General features: G+C 38.2%; 2 protein-coding genes across 2 annotated transcripts in view; one reads left to right on the top strand and one right to left on the bottom strand.

The window, feature by feature from the left end:
- Positions 1 to 1292, top strand: part of clcn1b (chloride channel, voltage-sensitive 1b) — a 36072-nt gene extending 34780 nt beyond the window's left edge. Inside the window, exons 22-23 of the mRNA XM_066683505.1 lie at positions 603 to 689; positions 896 to 1292. Coding sequence (XP_066539602.1) covers positions 603 to 689; positions 896 to 1279 — 471 coding nt within the window. The 3' untranslated portion in view covers positions 1280 to 1292. The remainder of the gene's footprint in view (positions 1 to 602; positions 690 to 895) is intronic.
- A 4591-nt stretch (positions 1293 to 5883) lies between these two features.
- Positions 5884 to 19607, bottom strand: part of fam131bb (family with sequence similarity 131 member Bb) — a 34628-nt gene continuing 20904 nt past the window's right edge. Inside the window, exons 2-8 of the mRNA XM_066683506.1 lie at positions 18644 to 18681; positions 13488 to 13593; positions 11864 to 12088; positions 10511 to 10651; positions 8422 to 8753; positions 6319 to 6576; positions 5884 to 6119 (exon numbers count right to left, since the gene is read on the bottom strand). Of these exons, the coding sequence (XP_066539603.1) occupies positions 5889 to 6119; positions 6319 to 6576; positions 8422 to 8753; positions 10511 to 10651; positions 11864 to 12088; positions 13488 to 13593; positions 18644 to 18681 (1331 nt within the window). The 3' untranslated portion in view covers positions 5884 to 5888. The remainder of the gene's footprint in view (positions 6120 to 6318; positions 6577 to 8421; positions 8754 to 10510; positions 10652 to 11863; positions 12089 to 13487; positions 13594 to 18643; positions 18682 to 19607) is intronic.

Here is a 19607-nt window from a genome sequence, read left to right as displayed (position 1 = left end):
TATCTGTAACCGCTTATCCAATTTAGGGTCGCAGGGGGTCCAGAGCCTACCTGGAATCATCGGGCGCAAGGCGGGAATACACCCTGGAGGGGACGCCAGTCCTTCACAGGGCAACACAGACACACACACATTCACTCACACACTCACACCTACGGACACTTTCGAGTCGCCAATCCACCTGCAACGTGTGTTTTTGGACTGTGGGAGGAAACCGGAGCACCCGGAGGAAACCCACGCGGACACGGGGAGAACACACCAACTCCTCACAGACAGTCACCCGGAGCGGGAATCGAACCCACTACCTGCTGCGCCACCGTGCCGCCCCGGTATCACATTCAAAATGGGCAAATATTTAAAAAAATATATGCAATTTCCCATGCCTTTGTCTTTGTTCTATTTCTAATTAAACATGGGGTTTAAATGATTTGCACATCTTTGCATTCTATTTTTTGATTTATTTTGTTTTTTACATTTTGCTCAGTGTTCCAGCTTGAGTATGTATTTTGTGTGATTGTGAATATTTTGATTTGGTTTTGTAATGTTCACTGTACTGTTAAAGCACAAATTCCATACTGTAGTCTTTTAACCTTTCTCTCCTCTAGACACATACTCTCTTCTCCCTCTTGGGTCTTAGTCATGCATATGTCACCAGCATAGGTAAACTGGTGGGGGTTGTTGCCCTAAAGGAGGTGAGTCCCTCTCAAATCTTTAACATTTCAGCTGATATTTATTTTTAGAACATATTATGCAGATTAAGAGTGTTGTTTATTGTTCTTTCACTGATTTGCTTAAGTTTGTTAGTACTATATTCTGGGATTTTCTCTATCCTTCTCTCTTTCTCTCTCTCTCCCCCTCTCTCTCTCTCTTGCTCTCTCTCTCTCTCTCTCTTTTGCAGCTTCAGAAGGCTATTGAGGGTTCAACGCGCAGTGGTGTGCGATTGCGTCCCCCTTTGGCCAGTTTCAGAGATGCCAATCGCAAGGCCAAGAAGCCCCCCCACTCATCCTCTGCCCCCTCTTCACCCACTCGAGACAGGGAACTGTGGAGTGAGGGAGGAAGGAGAGAATCAAAAGACGATGCAGGGGCCCCATCAGCCCAAACCCAAGAAACAGAGTGCAAAGTGACCGTGTGCAGCGACAGTGAAGGTACAGGCAGTCCCTCTGAGGACCAGCCAGCCTTGCCTTCCACCCTCCCCTCTCATTCTATACCCTTGTCTTCCCTCCACCCTCTGCCTGAACGGGAGACGAGTGCAAAGAGAGAGAGCGACTATGATCCTCTTTAGGACTGCTGTTTTTATTTTTCACAAACTGAAGCCTCCAGAGGAAGGTGATACCATAGCACAATGTATTCTGGGAAGTTGAGTTCAGCCTGAGCTGAGTTTTGGTGGCACATGTGCTAGATTGGTACATATATATAGTTCTGGGTTTTTGTACACAGAACCCTTGCCTTCAAGGCAATATTTCTGCTCACCTGTTGCCTCAAGATACTGAATAGTTTCTCAATCTAATCGCAGTCCTTTCAGCAGTTACTGAGAAGCAGATTCTGAAGTTCAGATCTTATCAGCAAGCTAAACACCTTAATTAACAGATTGATTCAATAAATTGTTTTCTAACGATTTAAGCTATAGCATTAACTGTCTGTCATTACAGTTATTGATTAAGGAAGAAACAGATTGATTATTATGATGTAATTACTGATGTCAGGTTTTCTTTTTTTGTAACAAGCTTATCACATCCCATTTACATCCCAGTTATTTATTTCAGACAAATATGCATAATACACCAATATTTCTTCTTTATTTGTTTGTTCTTTATTATTGTCTTCTAGGGAGTAACAGGACAGGAGAGGGTATTGGCCTATGGTTGGGAAAGATTTTTTTTTTTCTCGTGCAGGAAAACAGAGAGAGAGGCGAGTTGGGTGGGGGGGCTCATTGGAAGAACCATGTCATTAGACCCTTCAGACAAGCATGCATAGATATAGGCATCACAGATCAAGTTCCCACTTAGAGTTATTGTATTCAGTCCATTCCCAAATGTCTTCACTTCTGTCTACATAGCACATATTTGGATCAAATCTGTTACAAATGTCTGAACTTTTACATAGTTTTCAAAACAGTTGTATGGATGATAATGACTTATTCTTCCAGTAAAACAACACAGGGTTAGATAGACAAGGCTGAATAATGATCAGAGAAAGATTGAGGGAGATAGAAAGAAAGAGTGAGAGACAGAGGGACAGAACAGAGAAGTTTACAGAGTCATGCCAACATTGTATTGTTTTGAAAGATGGCAGTTGAATCATACAAAACATTGATTTGAATTCATTTCAACAATCTTTAAGCACAAATAATAATATTCAAAGAAATAATGAATAAAATTTGGCTTCTCATTATTCATTTATTCATTCATTATTATCTTACAAATAAAGCAATAAAGAACCTAACCAGAAATGACATTACTCCTCTGATTATAAAAATGTAGCCTGTTGTATTTGGTAGACTGGTGTAAATAACTCTTGACTGCACATTTGAAACATCTGATACCCATCATTTTGGGCTATTTAGCTGGGATGCCATGATATGTGACAGGTAAAAGAACGACAGTTGTATTCTTTAGAAGCTGAACTGAAACTGATTGAACTGAACCGAAGTGGAACTGACCGTGACCCCGACAGTCATTTCTGTCCAAAGAAGCATAAAATACATCACGTCCACAGGCTTCCTTCAGAAAACACAGGCCCATGTTACCACCCAACAATTTTTTACCACATTCTGACAGTTAACCACTATAAGAAGGCTGAATGGTGATATTGCTGAGCAACATGAGGATTTTCATAGCTAAAATGTTTGTACAGAGAATACCTCAATGCAGCAAAGGCTATAATTTCAGTGAATCAAGAGCTAATCAATCAGTAGTAAACCAAGGCCACCGCACACAGGCAGAGTGATGCCATTTCCAAGAAAAACATGCCTAAATCACTAAATGATAAGAACTATACAAGTTGCAAAGTTAAGCCTCTCCCCCCAAATAATTCAAATAAATAAATAAATGAGCACATATTCTTTACTGTGTGCTTCAGTCAGCCTGGCACTGAAGAAGAAGCAGTGGAAGCTCAGAGCTCTTCACAAGATCTTTACGACCAGCTATGACAATAATAAAAGCTTTAAAACATATGAATGTAGAACACTCATGAGTAACTTAAGTTAGGTTCAATGTTTGCACGTATTAATCTCTAAGCAATGACATCAAGCAATCACTATGCAATGTTGTAAGTGACATTGTAAATCCTTTGTGGACGCATTCTCACATTCAGACCTTCCACTGTTTCTAGTTTACCTGCCTTCTTCAGAAGCTCAGCAAGCAACATGTGTCCCATTCTATACTGGGGGAGTGCTCACATTTCTGTAGAAAAATAAACATTGTCCCAACATTGCATAAATAATTAATCAATAAATAAAGTCATTCAAGTCAAGAAACCTCATTTGATCTTATTGAATTTGGTTTGCACACAATCATCAAAAGGTGAACTGAGGTGTTCCTAAAAGAATCGTCCTGGATAACTGGCTGTCCTGGTCGTACTTGTCGTTTTTGTCGGTGAATCATGCACAGCATCACAACGAGTGGTGGAAAAAACCCTCTGCATTTACACTGGTACATTTAAATTGCTTTTGCTTTGGGATACATCAAGTTCCATCTCAGCTCACTTGCACCCGGAAAGGATCACACACTCAACACAGAGTTTGTCCGGTCACAGCGAATATGGTAACCAATAACCATTACAAACAGGAAGACACCAGTTCAGTTCTGATTGGCCTGAGTTCTTCGTGAGGTAATTTCCCCACGTACTTGAATCAGCAATTCCATCCATCACCTTGTTCTGTTGGATACTCCCATAATTCTGGTAATATTGTTTTATTTACATCTGCTGAACTCTCATCTGTCTTCCTTTGCTTATTGTGTACGATGCAGTTTTTAAATATTCACCAGTGCACAGAATCAAAGAGCCTTGTTGCTGAAATCAAGACACATCATTGTATAAAAATAAAGAAGAACTGAGTTATGATCCTGAAAAGTGTTAATAGTATTTACATGTGTTTGACATGTGTCTGACAAGGCCTTGGTAATCCATTGTAGCCTGTGACTGAAAATGTCTTAACTGAACACATTTTATCAGTTTCTTCATTTTCTCCCAGCATTTTTCATTGATTTTACTTGTGCACATGGATGCTGTGACATACTATAATCCATTCAGATTTAACAGACAGGCTGACATTTTATCTTGCAGCCAAAGTGCAAATTAACAAGGAAACTATAACTCAAAAAAAATAAATAAATAAATAAAAAAAACAGCCTTTGTTCTTTGTAAAAGTGCATTCTGGGAAATGTAGTTTCTTTGTTCTTCTCAGGGTGAGTCCAGAAGGCATCTGTTCTTAACTCATACAGCCAATGAGAGTGCAAAGAGTATGCAATGACTGTGCAGCTCAACGACCCTTAATCAGTCAAAGCCCTAAAACTGGGAGAACTCAAGAGAGTTCTTATCAGTGCCCAGCTTAGAGCAGTAAAGTTCAGTGCAATTATCTATACAGTGCTGTATAGGACTCCATAATACACTGACAAACAGCATGCATGCCAAAGGGGACACACAGAGAAGGAAGCACGCTATGATACAATCCGCTGCAGCACAGAACTCTGTATGTGCTTGTATGCATTTGTGTGTATTTGTTTTTGTGTTGCTTTCTCTGTTATTGATATTTCCTAAACTGATTAATCAGATAGCAAAAATGTAGCTTTACGTGAGTGGTTTTCCCTGACTTTTTCATTACACTATATTACATGTGACTCAGGCCTTGTTTTTGTATGGCCCTGTGATCATTTCCCATGTAGAACCAACTAAGGCTGATTGGAAATAAGTATGATTGTACCACAACACATGAGGGCTTATAAAGTATTAAAACAATGGCTGAGTTTGCAAAAATAAAGCAGTTTCACTTTTTGACATGCCTGTCAGAAAACAATTCCAATTAACATTTTACTCTTGACCATATATTAGTGGTGAGATCTGTGAGATGGTATACATCCAGCTCAAACTAATGGGCAAACGTGATCTTTCACAAACCAGTTCATGGAAACATAACCAGATAATTGTGGAAATGACTTTAGAACTCAAAGCTTTTGAGAAAAACATATATTTTGAAATTTTTTGATTTGGAATAAGGGGTCAACATCCAATTGTGTAGCAGTATATAGTATTCTGGTAACATTTATAAGGAGAGACTCATGCTGTACCTCATAAGTATGTGGGTGTATTTGCACATAAATATTTTGGCAAACACACTATATATAAACAATTGTGTTCTGTAGCCATTCAATCTATCCCATTAAATGATGCTGAATTTAATAGTGTTAGTTTCTGTTGTATGATGTTAAATTGCTCTTTGAGGAATTTGAGAAAGTAAGACAGATTGTTTTAATATTCCTGTAGGATTAAAATTTTTCTTTTGTTGCTTTGTTAAAATGTTTTAATCAGTTTATTTTTTTGAAATGTGTCAGATGTTTTGATGTATTGTTATTATGGTTTGTTCTTAGTGCTATGTACCATTCATGGAAGTAGCATGCATGTATTTAACCACTTTTTTGTTGGTACTTTACTCATCTCTGTGAATTCCTTTGTATATCTTTATCCTCTCATACTGTCCCACATCCAGTCCTTTTCTTCAGAAGTGTAAGGCTTTCCTTAAAAAAAATCTGTCCTTTGTTTCCTTTTTGTACTTGAAAAGTCACATACGTTCCATCACAAATGTGTTAATTCCTGAAAAGTGATGTATTAATTCAAATAGTTGATTATGTAGCTTTAAATGTCCATCAAAATCAGTTTTGACTTGCTCCTAACACTCATTTGGTTGCTGTGGCACCGAATGATGAGGATTCTGACTCCTCCTCTTTTTCCTCCAGCATTTCATTAACAGACTGTGTCACATCTGAAGGTTTCCATTCTGTGATTGGTTCCCCAGGGGCCTGTCCTGGACTGCTTCCTCCAGCTGAGGTCACTTCCTCTCTCTGTGCAGCTGGAGAAGGAATTAAAGTCACTGATTCTGATTCCATGCATAACGTTACCTCCTCCTCCTGAAGCAAGAGAGAGAGAAAATCAATTACTTTGTTATAATTACAACTGTATTTATCTGTATGTGTGTGTGTGGGGGGGGGGGGGGGGGGGGGATTTGTTCAGTTGTTTCACTACTGAACACAAAAGCATTCATTTCATGTTTTCTTGGCACAGTAACAGTTTAAACCAATTAATTATGTATAACCTTGATGACCTCACCTTGACCTCCTCTTCCTCCTGAGCCTCCAATAAAGGTGAGTGTTCTGATCCCATCTCCTCTGAGGGGGCCACCAGACTTCCCTCTATTGGTGCCGCCATTCCTATGTAACCCCCCACTTCAGCCTGATAGGTTTCTGTGTGACCTGCCCCCCACAGGTCCACCAACGGTGGGTGAGTTAGTGGAGGTAAACTGTGGATGGTGCTGTTGGGTGTCACTTGTAATGACTGAGTGGCACTATGTAATCTCTGTTCCAGTATCTGAAATGAATAAGTTATTATATAAAAAAGGTTAGAACTTTTGCCATTCCACTACTAAAAAAGGACGTGATTATGCATGTTCCTTGTTTAGTAGTTACTTAAGGTATGTAGCGTAATGTACACATTTCTAAACTACAATGACACGGGTCATGTGTTGCTTGTTTTAGTTATTTTATTTTATTTTTTTCCCAAATAAAGATGGGTGGTACTAAATTTAAATTATTAAAAAAAAATCACAACATTGCTGCTATACCACTTAAATATATAAGAAGTTATATAGTATAATACTATAGCTGCGTTTAGAATGGCTCCCTATTATAGAAATAGTGCACTATATAGTGTGTTGTTTGAAATATCAACATGTACCTTTCACTTCAAATATAGTTTAATATTGAATACCCAAAAAACTTTGCAAAATGTATCGTACAGACTATGTACACTAGAATTTACAATTTATATCTTAATGCCATATGACAGTGTCTTCCAAACTATAAAGAAGAATTGTCTGAAAAGATTTTTAATCATGTCCTAGTCAGTTCAGTATGTAGAAAATGCTATATAGTGAACAGTGTGTGAGTTAATGAGTGAACTACTCCAAACACAGCGTATATCATGTGTTCGGTTGAGGGAGTGGAGTCACTGGAACTTCCTGGTCAGACATATCAAACTGATTTGATCTTGGACCACATATTGGGCAGGAATTAACTGTTAATCAAATTGCTACTAATTGGTATTGCTACTTTAAATGCTTCTATTACTGTTCCACATTTCTATGCTCATATTGCAAAGTGTAAATGGGTAATTCCTTTTGAATGATGTATTATGGTTATGATTATACATACTGATATTTGTCAGACAAAATGTTCTCTGTCATAGCCGCTGTTTCCAGCAGCTGCAAAAAAACAACTGTTCTGTAAAAAGACAACACTGGGCTGCAGTGAAACTAAAGCCAAATTTCAAAAAGAACCAGAAATTTAAGATGGAACAAAAAAATTTAAATGAGGCACCAGAATCCTGTTGGATTTAAGGCAGGACAGAATGTTTAAATATGAATCCAACATGTGAGAATGTCACAGTTTTTGGTTTAACCATTTTCTTTCTTCCTTAATATGCCCTGTGCTCACTCTGGGTGTGGAAGAAATACATGAAAATATTTTGCAAATTATTATTTATACTATTATTGTTATTATTCATTATGTGTTACTGCTTATCCAGTTTAGGGTCGCGTTGGGTCCGAAGCCTACCCCGGAATCATTGGGTGCAAAGCCGGGACACACCCTAGAGGGGACACACACTCACACCTATGGACACTTTTGAGTCACCAATCCACCTACCAACGTGAGTCTTTGGGAGGAAACCCACAAATACACAGGGAGAACACACAAAATTGTGCTGTGTGACTGTGACACTACGCCGCCCCTATTATTATTATTATTATTATTATTATTGTTATAGATGGCTTAATGGAGTTAATGGAGAACTTAACAGAAAATTTAGTATTTTTACTCATGGGTCCCCCCGACAGTTGTAGAATTTAATTCAGTTTACAGCATTGTCCTGAAATCAAGAAGATGGATGGAGGAGGGAGTGTCCTACCCTCATAATTTTACATAGTGCAGTTACTGCAGGGCTGAGCCCAGAACACAAATGACAGAGGCTCAGCTGTGACTTTAAAGTAAAAAGGCCACCTAGTGGTGCATTGGCATCCTGTGGCAGCACATATGTATTTTAAGTGAATTGCTAATTCTGTAGTGATTCTGGAGTTAAAAGAGTGGCTGGTTTTTCAGCTGTAGGTTTGTTGTCCTTGTCCTTGTTTTGGTGACTGTTGGTGGGTTGTCATTTCACCTGTTGCTGTTGCTGATACTGCAGGATCTGTTGTTGTTGGTATTGCTGTATCTGCTGCAGTTGCTGTATCTGATGTAACTGCGTCTGGTGATGTTGGAGGCTGTACTGCTGCTGTTGCTGTTGTGACAGGTAGTGAGCCGCAGCATTTCCATCATAGCCCCCCTCACAAGACGTCCCACTTGCCATCATGTAGGAGCCAGCAGCAGGGGAGGCCACACCTGATGGCTCATTGCTGATTGGCTCCCAGGCATCTGAAGAGGAGAGGCAGTAGAGGCCCTGGGAGACGTAGGTGTGAGGCCATACCTCTGCAGAGGAGTGGTGTAGTATCTGGTCTGAAAGGGAGAAAAGAAAGCTTTTTTTCATAACCATTTCATAACTCTGCTCAAGCAGCTGCAAAGATGTTACCAAATGTCAGAGAGACAATGGCCAGTACAATGATTATGATCATGTGGCTAAAACACACACGTTTTTCTTAATGTGAATGTCAATGAAACATTTTAATTGAGCCCATGGCAGAGCTATGATCTGGCCATATATCATTGTGATATGATTTGGTTTGAGGAGTTGCTGTTGCCGTGGAAATATTTCATCATATAACTGCAGGCACAGTCTAACAGACTGTAGACATATTTCAGCCTGGCGTTTTACAACTTGTCCTTCTGGATATGCTCTAAGGGCTTAGAATCTAAAAAGTCTCAATGGCACTTTGAAGGTAAGACCAAAGGGAAAACGCTGATATGAATGTCAACAAACACTAGTATCCTCAGAGACTAAGCACTAGAATTGTCTCAATCATTTCACATTTGAGCGCAATGCCGGCAGTGAGTAGCTGCATTTTCAAACTTCCCAACTGCTCAAGCTTCCCACACTGCTATAAAAAAACAAGATAGATTTGAGCCAATTGTTGAATAACAGTAACACTGAATAATGATACTGTGGTTTACTATTTCTGTGGTTCAAATTCCTACTTCCTCACCCCACCCTGCAGTCATCATGCTGAATGTAAAATAAATGTTCAGCTCACTCATCCCCCAGGCAGGCCAGAAATTAGATTTTTTTATTTACAGAGGAAAATGGCTCTCGTAATGCAGTGTAGCTGCTGCTGCTCAAACACACTCTGCCAGTTGAGCAGTGCTTTTTCTATCATGCCATTTTATTCCATGCCCCCTCTTATACTCTCTCTCTCTCTCTCTCTCTCTCTCTCTCTCTCTCTCTCTTTCTCTCTTTCACACACACACACACACACACACACATTCTCTCTCCAAGATGTAAACACATATGGTTTTGGATGGACAGTGCAGATTCAAAAAAAGTAATAATTTCAACTGCTGTCACAGTTATTGTGAAGAGCTGAACGAATGTTTTAGGCATGATAAGCTTTTTAATCTCATAATATTGTCCAGCTGTGACTTTCCAAAGCTATGTTAATCTTTATTTATCCTTCCTGGAAATATTGTAATTTTGCAAGCTAACTCTAGCCAGCCTTGGAGCAGCATAGCATTGTTAGCAGAGAAGGACCTCCTGGGGGTTAAGAACTTTGCCCAAGGTACACCCAGTTATTCATGGGATAAGCAGCAGCCTTCTGATGACTAGTTACTCTCATTCCACTGAACACCTTGCCCCACAAATATAGATACTGATAGAGCTGTTGTGACGTGGCATGCTTTTGTATTCTTTGTGCATTATACTTTATAATTGCAGTAACATCAGTACGATGGCAACCACTTTGTGTTTAACTTTTTTCTCCTCTGCCCTGTCATGGCAGTGCAATGGTCCTTGCTAACACTTATACTAGAGCTTGAGGGAGTCAGTGGTCCCTAGCCTCATACTGATTTATTCAAGCTCCATTGTATGCTAAAATTCAAATCAATTGGATGATGATCACACCTTTTGCAAACCAACTAGTATGTGGAACCGACTACCGCCTTTGATATAAGTATGATTTTTGTCAAAATTGAGTGTATCAAAGTTATTGTCTGTGTTAATCAACAATAAACTGCAGGTAGACATGAGTTGTAAGCACACAGTATTCCATTAACAATATGAAAAGCTTGAATTCAGTGCTTCTTTAGGATTTAACATCATGTACCTCTGCTGGTGATGCTCTCTTGGTTGGCTTCACTCAGATGGGCAACGCTTCCTTGATTGGAGCCTGCACTCATACTCTCTCCATCAATGGAAGTCCAGGCTAGTAGGGTGGCCTCAGAGATTGCAAACTGCTGCATGACACCTTACAAAGCAAACACACAGAGGTGAGTAAGGTTAAGAAGAGGAAAAGCACCAAGTGGTTCCAAATTGCCTACCACATGCTGGAGAACATTTTGACATAGATATGCATTTTCATTTCGTAAATGAACGATTATGTTTTCTGCTTGGTCAAAATAATTGCAGTCACATATTGCTCCATGCAAGTTATTACTTCACTGATTTACATGTCATCTGGCAAATGGCTTTAGTGGCTCGGTCTCGGATTTTTGCTGGTCACAGAACAATGTGATATTAGGATCAAGTCAGTGATGCGCAGCCAGTGCAGACGTGGCTTAAATTTTCTAATTTCTGAACCCCATCATAAGAGAAAACCTCCCTCACATATCTGATCACATTGCTCTTTCTCAAACACCTTAATGTCTCAGTGTAGAGTCTGAGGCAGGATCACATTACCATGGACCACAAGCTTGAATAAAGAGGACAAAGGCACATCGGTTTAGTTAAAATTTCATACATAAATGATACATATATAATCCTACCACAACCCACCACAAATAACATATTATCATGCATTCAGCCTGATTTACACCATTCATGCAATAAGAGGTGTTCAGAGCGTGTTGATAGTAACACCTGATGCAATGTGAAATAATAACAGATTTGCTTATTCTACATATCACGGGCTCATATGATTTGATTAGATCTTAGACGCTTAGACTGCCTCTGAGCTTCACAATTGAAAATTAATTTTGTAACAATGTGTTTTGTGTGTTGTTCAATCTAACATGGCTTTATGATAGAGAAACTTGTTTTTTTTGTACACATGTCATGCTCTAAATTGAAGTAAACATTTGCCCTACATTATTGTTTATGTTGAATCAAATATAATACTTTTCTATTACTATGATAGAAAAAAGAAAAAAAAACTGAATTAAGAAGCATAGATAATAATAATAATGTGGGGAAAAAAGCCCAGGTGGCTCTTCATAAAGCTATTATCAAAGCAAATGATGTAGTCATCTTTATTTGGTCCCTGCATAATTCCTTGTGTTAATGATTGTTGTGATGCCTTTAGTAATATTCTAATGTGTGGAAAGTAGTTTTAAAATACAGCCTTTATAAATTGGTGGTTCCAAATTATTGATATGTACTGTATTTATAGATAACACAAAGAAGCAATCACTTATATATCAGGATCATTGCTTGTCTTTATCGCTCTTTCTCTTTTCTTTACCTGCAGCGAAGCGTGCCTCTTTCTCTCCATCACTGAGGTCGCTATAGGCATCGTTCTCCAGCTTGCGTTCTTGCTGGAGGTGGAGTGTAGAGGTTCGGCCACCGCTGGAACCCCCTGCTCCCACCGTCTGCATGCCCCAGTTCTGCCACTCGATCATGTGGGCCACCCGTCCCTGGGCCATAGCCGTCGGCTTCGTCACCTTATCCTTCATAGACCGAGTCACTCCTGGAGTTGAAGGATGAAACAAGGAGGTTAGAGAAGGAAGCAAATCAGAGAGAAATACAAAGGAATGTGTGAGAGTAAAGGGATGTTTGAAGAACGATCATTTGCACATAACATATGTTCAGGATCTGGATAAACCTGACATGTACAAATGGGTTAGAGTAAATGGAGGTTTTAAATTAATTAAGGTGAATGTAGAGCTATTATAAGAATGTACACAAATTAACTCAAGGAAAGGTTATGTCTCTGAAAGACATGGATGGAGGTGAAGGTAGAAGGTTAATTGGAGGAAGACGAGGATGCAGTCTGAGAAATGGCACTATGGCTGGTTGGAATGATCACTCTTCACATTAACGCATATCTACACACAGCATTAGGGCCTCTCCTATTAAAAGTCTTTTATCCAGTTAGTCTTAATTAACACATTTCCAACAGGTAATAGGATCAACCAAGGCTATAATTTACTGCTGGCTTACTAAAGAACTGCCTAAATGTGAGGCCTGATATAGCATTCAGAGGAGAAATGGTTTCATGAATTCTTTTATAATGGTAATGCAGAGTTCTACACTAAACCTGATAGTACGAGACTTTGTGACCTTCCATAATGTCAAATGAAATGATGGTTATGAGTTAAAGGGCCAATATCTTGCATTTATCTTGCATTCTTTAGTTACCATTTGTGTTTTTGGTGTGGTTGTTATGACTAATAGATGTAAATGTATGACTTGTATTTTTGCTCATTGAAAAGCCAGTCCAGGATAAAACACTCTTTATAATATTTATGGACAAGTTTAAACTTCTGTATTGGAACAGATGAATATATGTAAATGTGTTCATTTTTCTGTCCTTACAAAAAAGTGGATTAAAAAACATATGCATATTTATATACTACATCCATTCAAAAAAAAGAAAAAAGAAAGAGACATTTTTCTATGATATGTGCCCTTTAAATGTTAATAAGTTGTGTTTTGAAGAAATTGTAGAGAGAATTTAACACTGCACTGTACTGCACTTCACTGCACATTACAGCTTTACACAGACACAGACATAATTTGTCTGAGACAGAAACACTAAAACAGCACAAAACACTGACTGATCTTCACGCTACACTCCACAAAGCACTTTAACATATAGAAAGAACTGCGGTTCCCATTTATCGCCACTCCCAGAATGACAAACTCTATGAAAAATGTGCTGTGCGTAAGTGCAATTCTTTCTCAGTATGGATCTTTTTCCGATATCTGATATTGCACCAATGACTTGAGAAGTCATTGGTGAGTGTTGTAAATGAAAACAGGGAGTGAAAAGGGCACCCACAAGGGGCCATGTTGGCTCCATCTCCACCACACTCTTCCTGGAGCCAACATGGGGTCAGTTACCAGTTTACAGGACAGACACACACCTGACACACCTGACAGAGAGGACTTAGCCAGAGCGCCAATGCTGTAGGCGTTGGAATTCCGCTTCTTTAGCCGAGGCAAGATGGAGGTCGTGTCCTCCATGGAGAGCTGAAGGGGAAGAAAGACAGCCAAGAAGGAGAGAGAGAAAATTGGGAATGGGAGGAAAAAAAGAAGGAAAGGGTAGCAGAACAGGAACAGTGAGGGAGCATGAGGTGCACAGAAGCACAAAGAATAGGGAAAATTGAGTGTGGTGAAGTTTTAGGAATGTTTGAAGGGATGGAATAGACAGATGATGAAAGAAGTGGGGGTAAATACAGAGTTAGAATTTTGACATGGGTGTGAGGTACTACATTTCCCAACCAGCCTGCTCATCAATGTCTATCATGTTGCATTTTGGGAAGTGTAGTGTTTTTTTTTTTTTTGCAGCATTTGAATCTAACTACAGTGGCATACCAACAAGTCACTGTGAGGACACTGTGTAGAGAGACCACGAGGCAAGGAAATGGAGAGTGAAAGGAAGAGACAAAGCTATCTAATGTGAATCTGAAAAACAGGGAATCGAAAAGAAAAGTCAAAATGAGGAAAATGATAATCACAACACTTACATTGATTCCATCCCATGAAAAGTCTGTTCGGCCATGCTGAGAGAAAAAGAGGGAAAGAGAGAGGGAGGTAGAGAAAGAGGAAGTGTAATGGGGAAAGAGAGGAATGTAGAAAGAGGAGAAAACAAGAATGGCAGTAATAGAAAGAAGACAGGAGGGAGAGGGATTATGACAGAAAAGGCAGGTTTAAAACCATGCAAAGTAGAAGAAAAAAGAGAAGAAAGAAAGGAAGAGAGGGAATCTTTGTTCAAGAGAGAAAATGAAGAGGAGTAACAGAGGCCAGCCCAGTAGAGTGGAGGAAGTAATTAAATTTGGAATCCATTTTTTATCTTGTTGGAATTGTGCAGTGTTCTAATGAGTGTCTGTTCTTTGTACCATGGCCTTTCTTATAGTTGCTGAGTGTATGCTATTCTTTACAAATAAATCCTTATGATGTTATTTCAGCTCTTTCTGAGGGAAGTTTATGTATATTATGAAAAAATATACTGTAGAACTGCATCATACTGCATTAAATATCTGCTTTGACTGCCTGTAGTGAATGAATTTTTGTATGTGATATACACTGGTAAGAGTTACTAATATCAGTGAGGACAACTCTTTTAAGTCAAGGCACTTATTCTCTATGAATCACTAGTGTAAATGCTAATAATTAGCTTTCATATGAATTTAAGCCCATCACCCAGACAAACTGACAGACAAACACACCGAACAGACTAACAAACCAAATACCTTACAGGAGTCTGTGCTGTGAAGAAGCCAGTTTCTACTACACACACAGACACAGACACAAAAGACTCCCTCTAGGACAGCCTCCTTGCTTTTGTTGTAAAATACAACACAAGACAATAATAAAATTTGTGTAGTGTCTAGCAAACAAGACATCCGGTAAACTAATAATTTTACAGCTAATGTCCCTATTTGAGTGTAAGGACATGGAATAGGGCTGTCATGGTCAGTTATACTGGTTATTATAATTTGCTTATTATTTACAGTGCTAAAGTCAGAGAACAGCCATCATTTATATAGTTTCTGATACAGTAATGCCAGTAAGTAAAGGTTATTCAGTCAGCATTAATATCAGAAAAAATGTTTATCTATCAGAAAATTATACTCAGCTACTCAGGCACATTGCATTGAGTTGTCTTCTTACAGGATGAATAAACAGAAGCTTTTTTGTCAGATCTGAAGCAAGAGTGAAGCTTTATTTTCGCCTAGCTTTTAAGAGGAAAGCTTTAATTGCCGTTCAACTGTTAGGGATAGTTTTGATGGTCTTTCAGGTCTTCCAGGATTGTTATGAGGTCTTTTTATGCTTCTATAAAGGTTTTTATAATAGATATTAAACCTATATTTTTCCTTTATTTTTTGACAGTTTCCTTGCCATCATCAAATATCAAATTTTAAATATCATCTGAAAAATTAATAACTGGTAATTAAAGGCTGGAAAATAAATAAAGGACGGGTTGTGCATGTTGCATGGTAATATTAAAATATGTATTATGAATATTATGAAAATTGCCTAATCACACTTGATTTGCTGAGAGGGTACATTTTATTGGACCATTTTTTAAAGTGAATAATATATTTAAATTGATTAATCATGATGTTCCACATCATTCTCTATTTGGAGAACAGCAATGCTGTTCTTACGCTCTGTAGAGCTGGCAGTTGGATTGTGCTCTGTTTGTGTGTGTGTGTGTGTGTGTGTGTGTGTGTTGTTTCCACAGAGCTGTTGCTCAGTACGATACTGACACACAGCTGCAGGACCGCGGGCGAGTTGCGGCTGCCTAAGGCAATGAGCAGTCATACTGCCAGTGTAACCATACATCACGTGAGCTGCTCAGTCACAGCTGCTTGGTGGCACTAACAGGTCACATGATCCTAACATAGAAATCATCAATATCGTACACCACTCAGTACAGGGTATGAACACAAACAGTAATCCACATTAACAAATAAACCTTCGCTCTACACCCCGCAGACTCCTAACCTTTCTCAGGTGGCTGAGAAGGCATGGCTGAATTTAGAGCATCGTTGTTTACTCCTCCCTGCATGCTCACAAAGGGCTAGGGTGCTGTAGCCAGTAATGATGGTTTGCCTGGCATGGTCCAAAGCTTTTGTGGGCCTGATTAAAAGGGAATGCTGTCTCCAGTTGTTTGCTGCCTCTCTGTTATAGTGTGGCTGCAACTGCCATTTTATAAGCTTTTAACACTGTGTCAGTGAGATATTAAATATTCTCAAGTGCACGTCACATGACATTGTATTCCGTCCAAGTTCAGGCTGGTGTTGTTTGTTACCAAAAAATGTCTTTAGAGATATTTGGGATATGACCTATACCCCTTTAAATTTATCCTTGCTATTTATATTTTTAGTTATTTTTTATTTTCCAGTTACGCTACCTTTCACTTATAGAATAACATTAAAAACCAAGGAATTTTATTTTACTCATAGAATTACTAGTCGACTAGAAGTAGAAATACAGTATAGTAGTCTTCTAACTATGACTGATGTGCAAGTCCACACAAAGGGTAATTTGCAATTTGCTAGTTTTCAGCAAAAAACCTGAAAATACATATTTAAAAAAAAATTTTACTTTTGATGTTTGATTATTCTGTAAGTTTGGCAGGATGTTTTTCTTCAAGGGTAGTCTTAGAAGTTGGTTACACATTCTGCTTCACACAGTTTAAGTTATCTCAGTTCATAAAAGCTTTTCAGATATCTGTGTGATTTTATGTTATTCTTGGTATTTGATTTTTTCATGCTTTCTTAACACATTGAAAATAAATAACTTAAATTTAATGATTCTTTTTGATCAGAAACAAAATAAACATCATCTGACTTTTGCACAGTCATTGAATACTGAAATTAGACAGCAGAATTTTCTTTGGTGCTCACAACTGCTTATAGATACATATTGTTTAAACACCCCATGTCTTCTTTGATCAATTTGGTGTTTCAGATACAGATAATGACCATATTTTTGGCTGGATACATTGCAGAAGGCAATTCATCGTTATATTTAAATGGCATGATTGTCTGTGCCACCTTACTTTTTGCTTGTTAAAGATATGATCTTAAATCTGTTGATTTCCTCTCAAATATGCTGTGAACAGCCCTCAGCCTGAGGTTTATCATTTGTTTCAGGATAACTAAAAAGTTATTTTGGAAAAGGTGTGAGTGAGACAGACCCTGTGTTGGCAGTGGAATTTGTCATTATTCTGATAAGGCTTTATCTCTAACAGAATGTCATTAGGTATGCTTCAGTCTACTCTGTGTTTCAGGTAAGAGCCTGAATTTTGTAGATTCACTGTTTGTTGTTGATAGTAAATAAAAAAGATATATCTGTGTTGTGACTCTTGATAATTGTCACCACTATAGTTACAATGAGTGTGTGTGTGTGTGTGTGATCCCTATGCACATGCATGCATACAGTCATGTGCAAAATTTGGGGCAGCCTCAGTCAAATGTTGTTGATTTTATAAGTGAAAATAAGTAATTCTCTAAAACAACATGCTCTAGTACATTTTATTGCACAAGTTGTATTTATTTGCTTTAACATTGTGGGAATAAACATATTATTTTGACAGATTTATATTTATATTCCCTCCCACAATATATAAACCTCAGCAAATAAAACTAATAAACTAATATTTACAAAAGCTTTAATTTGGTTCCCTGTAGAATATGGTAACATAATTTTGTAATTACTTTTGTAATTACTTGTAATATAAAATCAACAAGTGTGTAATTTGAATTTGACCAAAGCTTTTCCATACACCTGCATGAATGTTGCAGTACTGCCTTAATTCCAAATGTAGCTCTATAGCGATGGAAAAAGAAAGGCACACAAAAATGACTGATGTAATGTAGCAATGGTGATGCTTATACCAAAATGATAGTCCAATGATAGTCATACTACAAGAGTCTGATCCTAACAACAGGTTTAGAACCACATTTTTCATCTCACAATATTAAAGGAACATTAGGTGGTATCATTACCTTAAAATTAGAGCTTGAATATCATTGTGATGCTTCACTGACCTGTAATAAGGAGAACAGATCCTGTGTTGTTGCTACTCTGGGCTCAGCACTGCAGAAACTGCATTATGTGCCTTTTGGAGGAGGATAGAAAAACACCCCTCCTCCCACTCTCTTGATTTCAGGACAGGGAGAACCCAGGAGCAAAAATATTAAATCTTACCTAGTGTTCCTTTAAAATGATTTAGTATGAGGTGGAAATAGGATCAGACCAGAAAATAGCATGAAGCATTAGCAATGTGGCCAGAAGTAAAACTACAAGAGCTACGGTAACAGCCACACTACAAGCCAGCCAAACTGACTTTATGACGTATAACATACTTACATGCTAAGAGGCACAGTTAATTTTGTAGAATTTTTTCAACAGATGGAATCTCTTTCTGTAAAAGGGGGGCTTACTGGCTCCCTTATTTGATCATGATATTCTATTCACCTGAGCAAAGTTTAGTTCTGTGGTACGCGGCTGCTAAGAGATTTGTTTGGTTTAAAAGGATTGATATTGTTATTTGTGTCGTGTTTACCTGCTCCCCATCTTTCTGTACTGGAACTCCATCTGCCGCTGGAGAGAGAGAAGAAGACAAACAGAGAAATTAGGTTAGAAACTTCATAGGAAGCTGACGGAAAGATAGGAACAGAGACTGAGAATGCAGGGGCTGAGTATGAAGGAAGAACATAAAATGTCCAGGTACCTGTTAATCTCAGTCATGGTTCTGCAGCACGGTACAAACAGCAGGATGCACTACAAATACACTGCAGTATATTCTGGGTGTAAAAATCAGAGACTACCCTTCATTTATTTTATCTTTAGGCAAAATGGTTGGTAAATAGGTTATTGTTCATTGCCAGGGAAGAAGACAGGAAATGTATTAACACAAAGTTACACAAAATGTGTAAATGACTATTATCATTTTACAATTAGTGTGTCCAACTTTTGTCCTTGTTATAGATTCCTTTTTATTTTTAAGTGTTTTGCGTTTTAAATTTTAGGAGAATTTCTCTCAAAAAAAAAAAAAAAGAAATTTGCAGGAATGCTTTTACACTTCCTGAAATCCAGTATTAGAAATTTCTTAGAAGAGTTTATCCCAAGCACATTCATTGATCTTAAAGTCTGGGTGGCCACCAGCCACTTCTTCATTTAAATTGCAAATATTTAGAATTTTAGTCTTAGTAATGGCTTCACGAGAGTTCCCAGCCATTTTTGACACATGATATTGATGAAAAGAAACACCTGTAGATCTATGCATTTTAAAAAATCAGATTTTGGGAATTGACTATTTGTTCAATATGTGTATGTGGTTTATCTAATATCTCCTAAAATGTAAACTGTATCCAAAGAGTTTTGGGATGAATAAATGAATGGTAAAAGGTAGTCTCTGACCTTTGCCCCATACAATATATGATGGAATAATTTGGCAACTTAGAACTATTTCATCTTCATAAAAGGAAGGTGTGGGTTTCGAATACTAGCGCTGTCCACAAAATGCA

This window comes from Hoplias malabaricus, chromosome 10 (assembly GCF_029633855.1).
Source record: "Hoplias malabaricus isolate fHopMal1 chromosome 10, fHopMal1.hap1, whole genome shotgun sequence".
In the NCBI taxonomy this organism is placed as follows: domain Eukaryota; kingdom Metazoa; phylum Chordata; class Actinopteri; order Characiformes; family Erythrinidae; genus Hoplias; species Hoplias malabaricus.
This window is presented reverse-complemented; position numbering and strand designations above follow the sequence as displayed.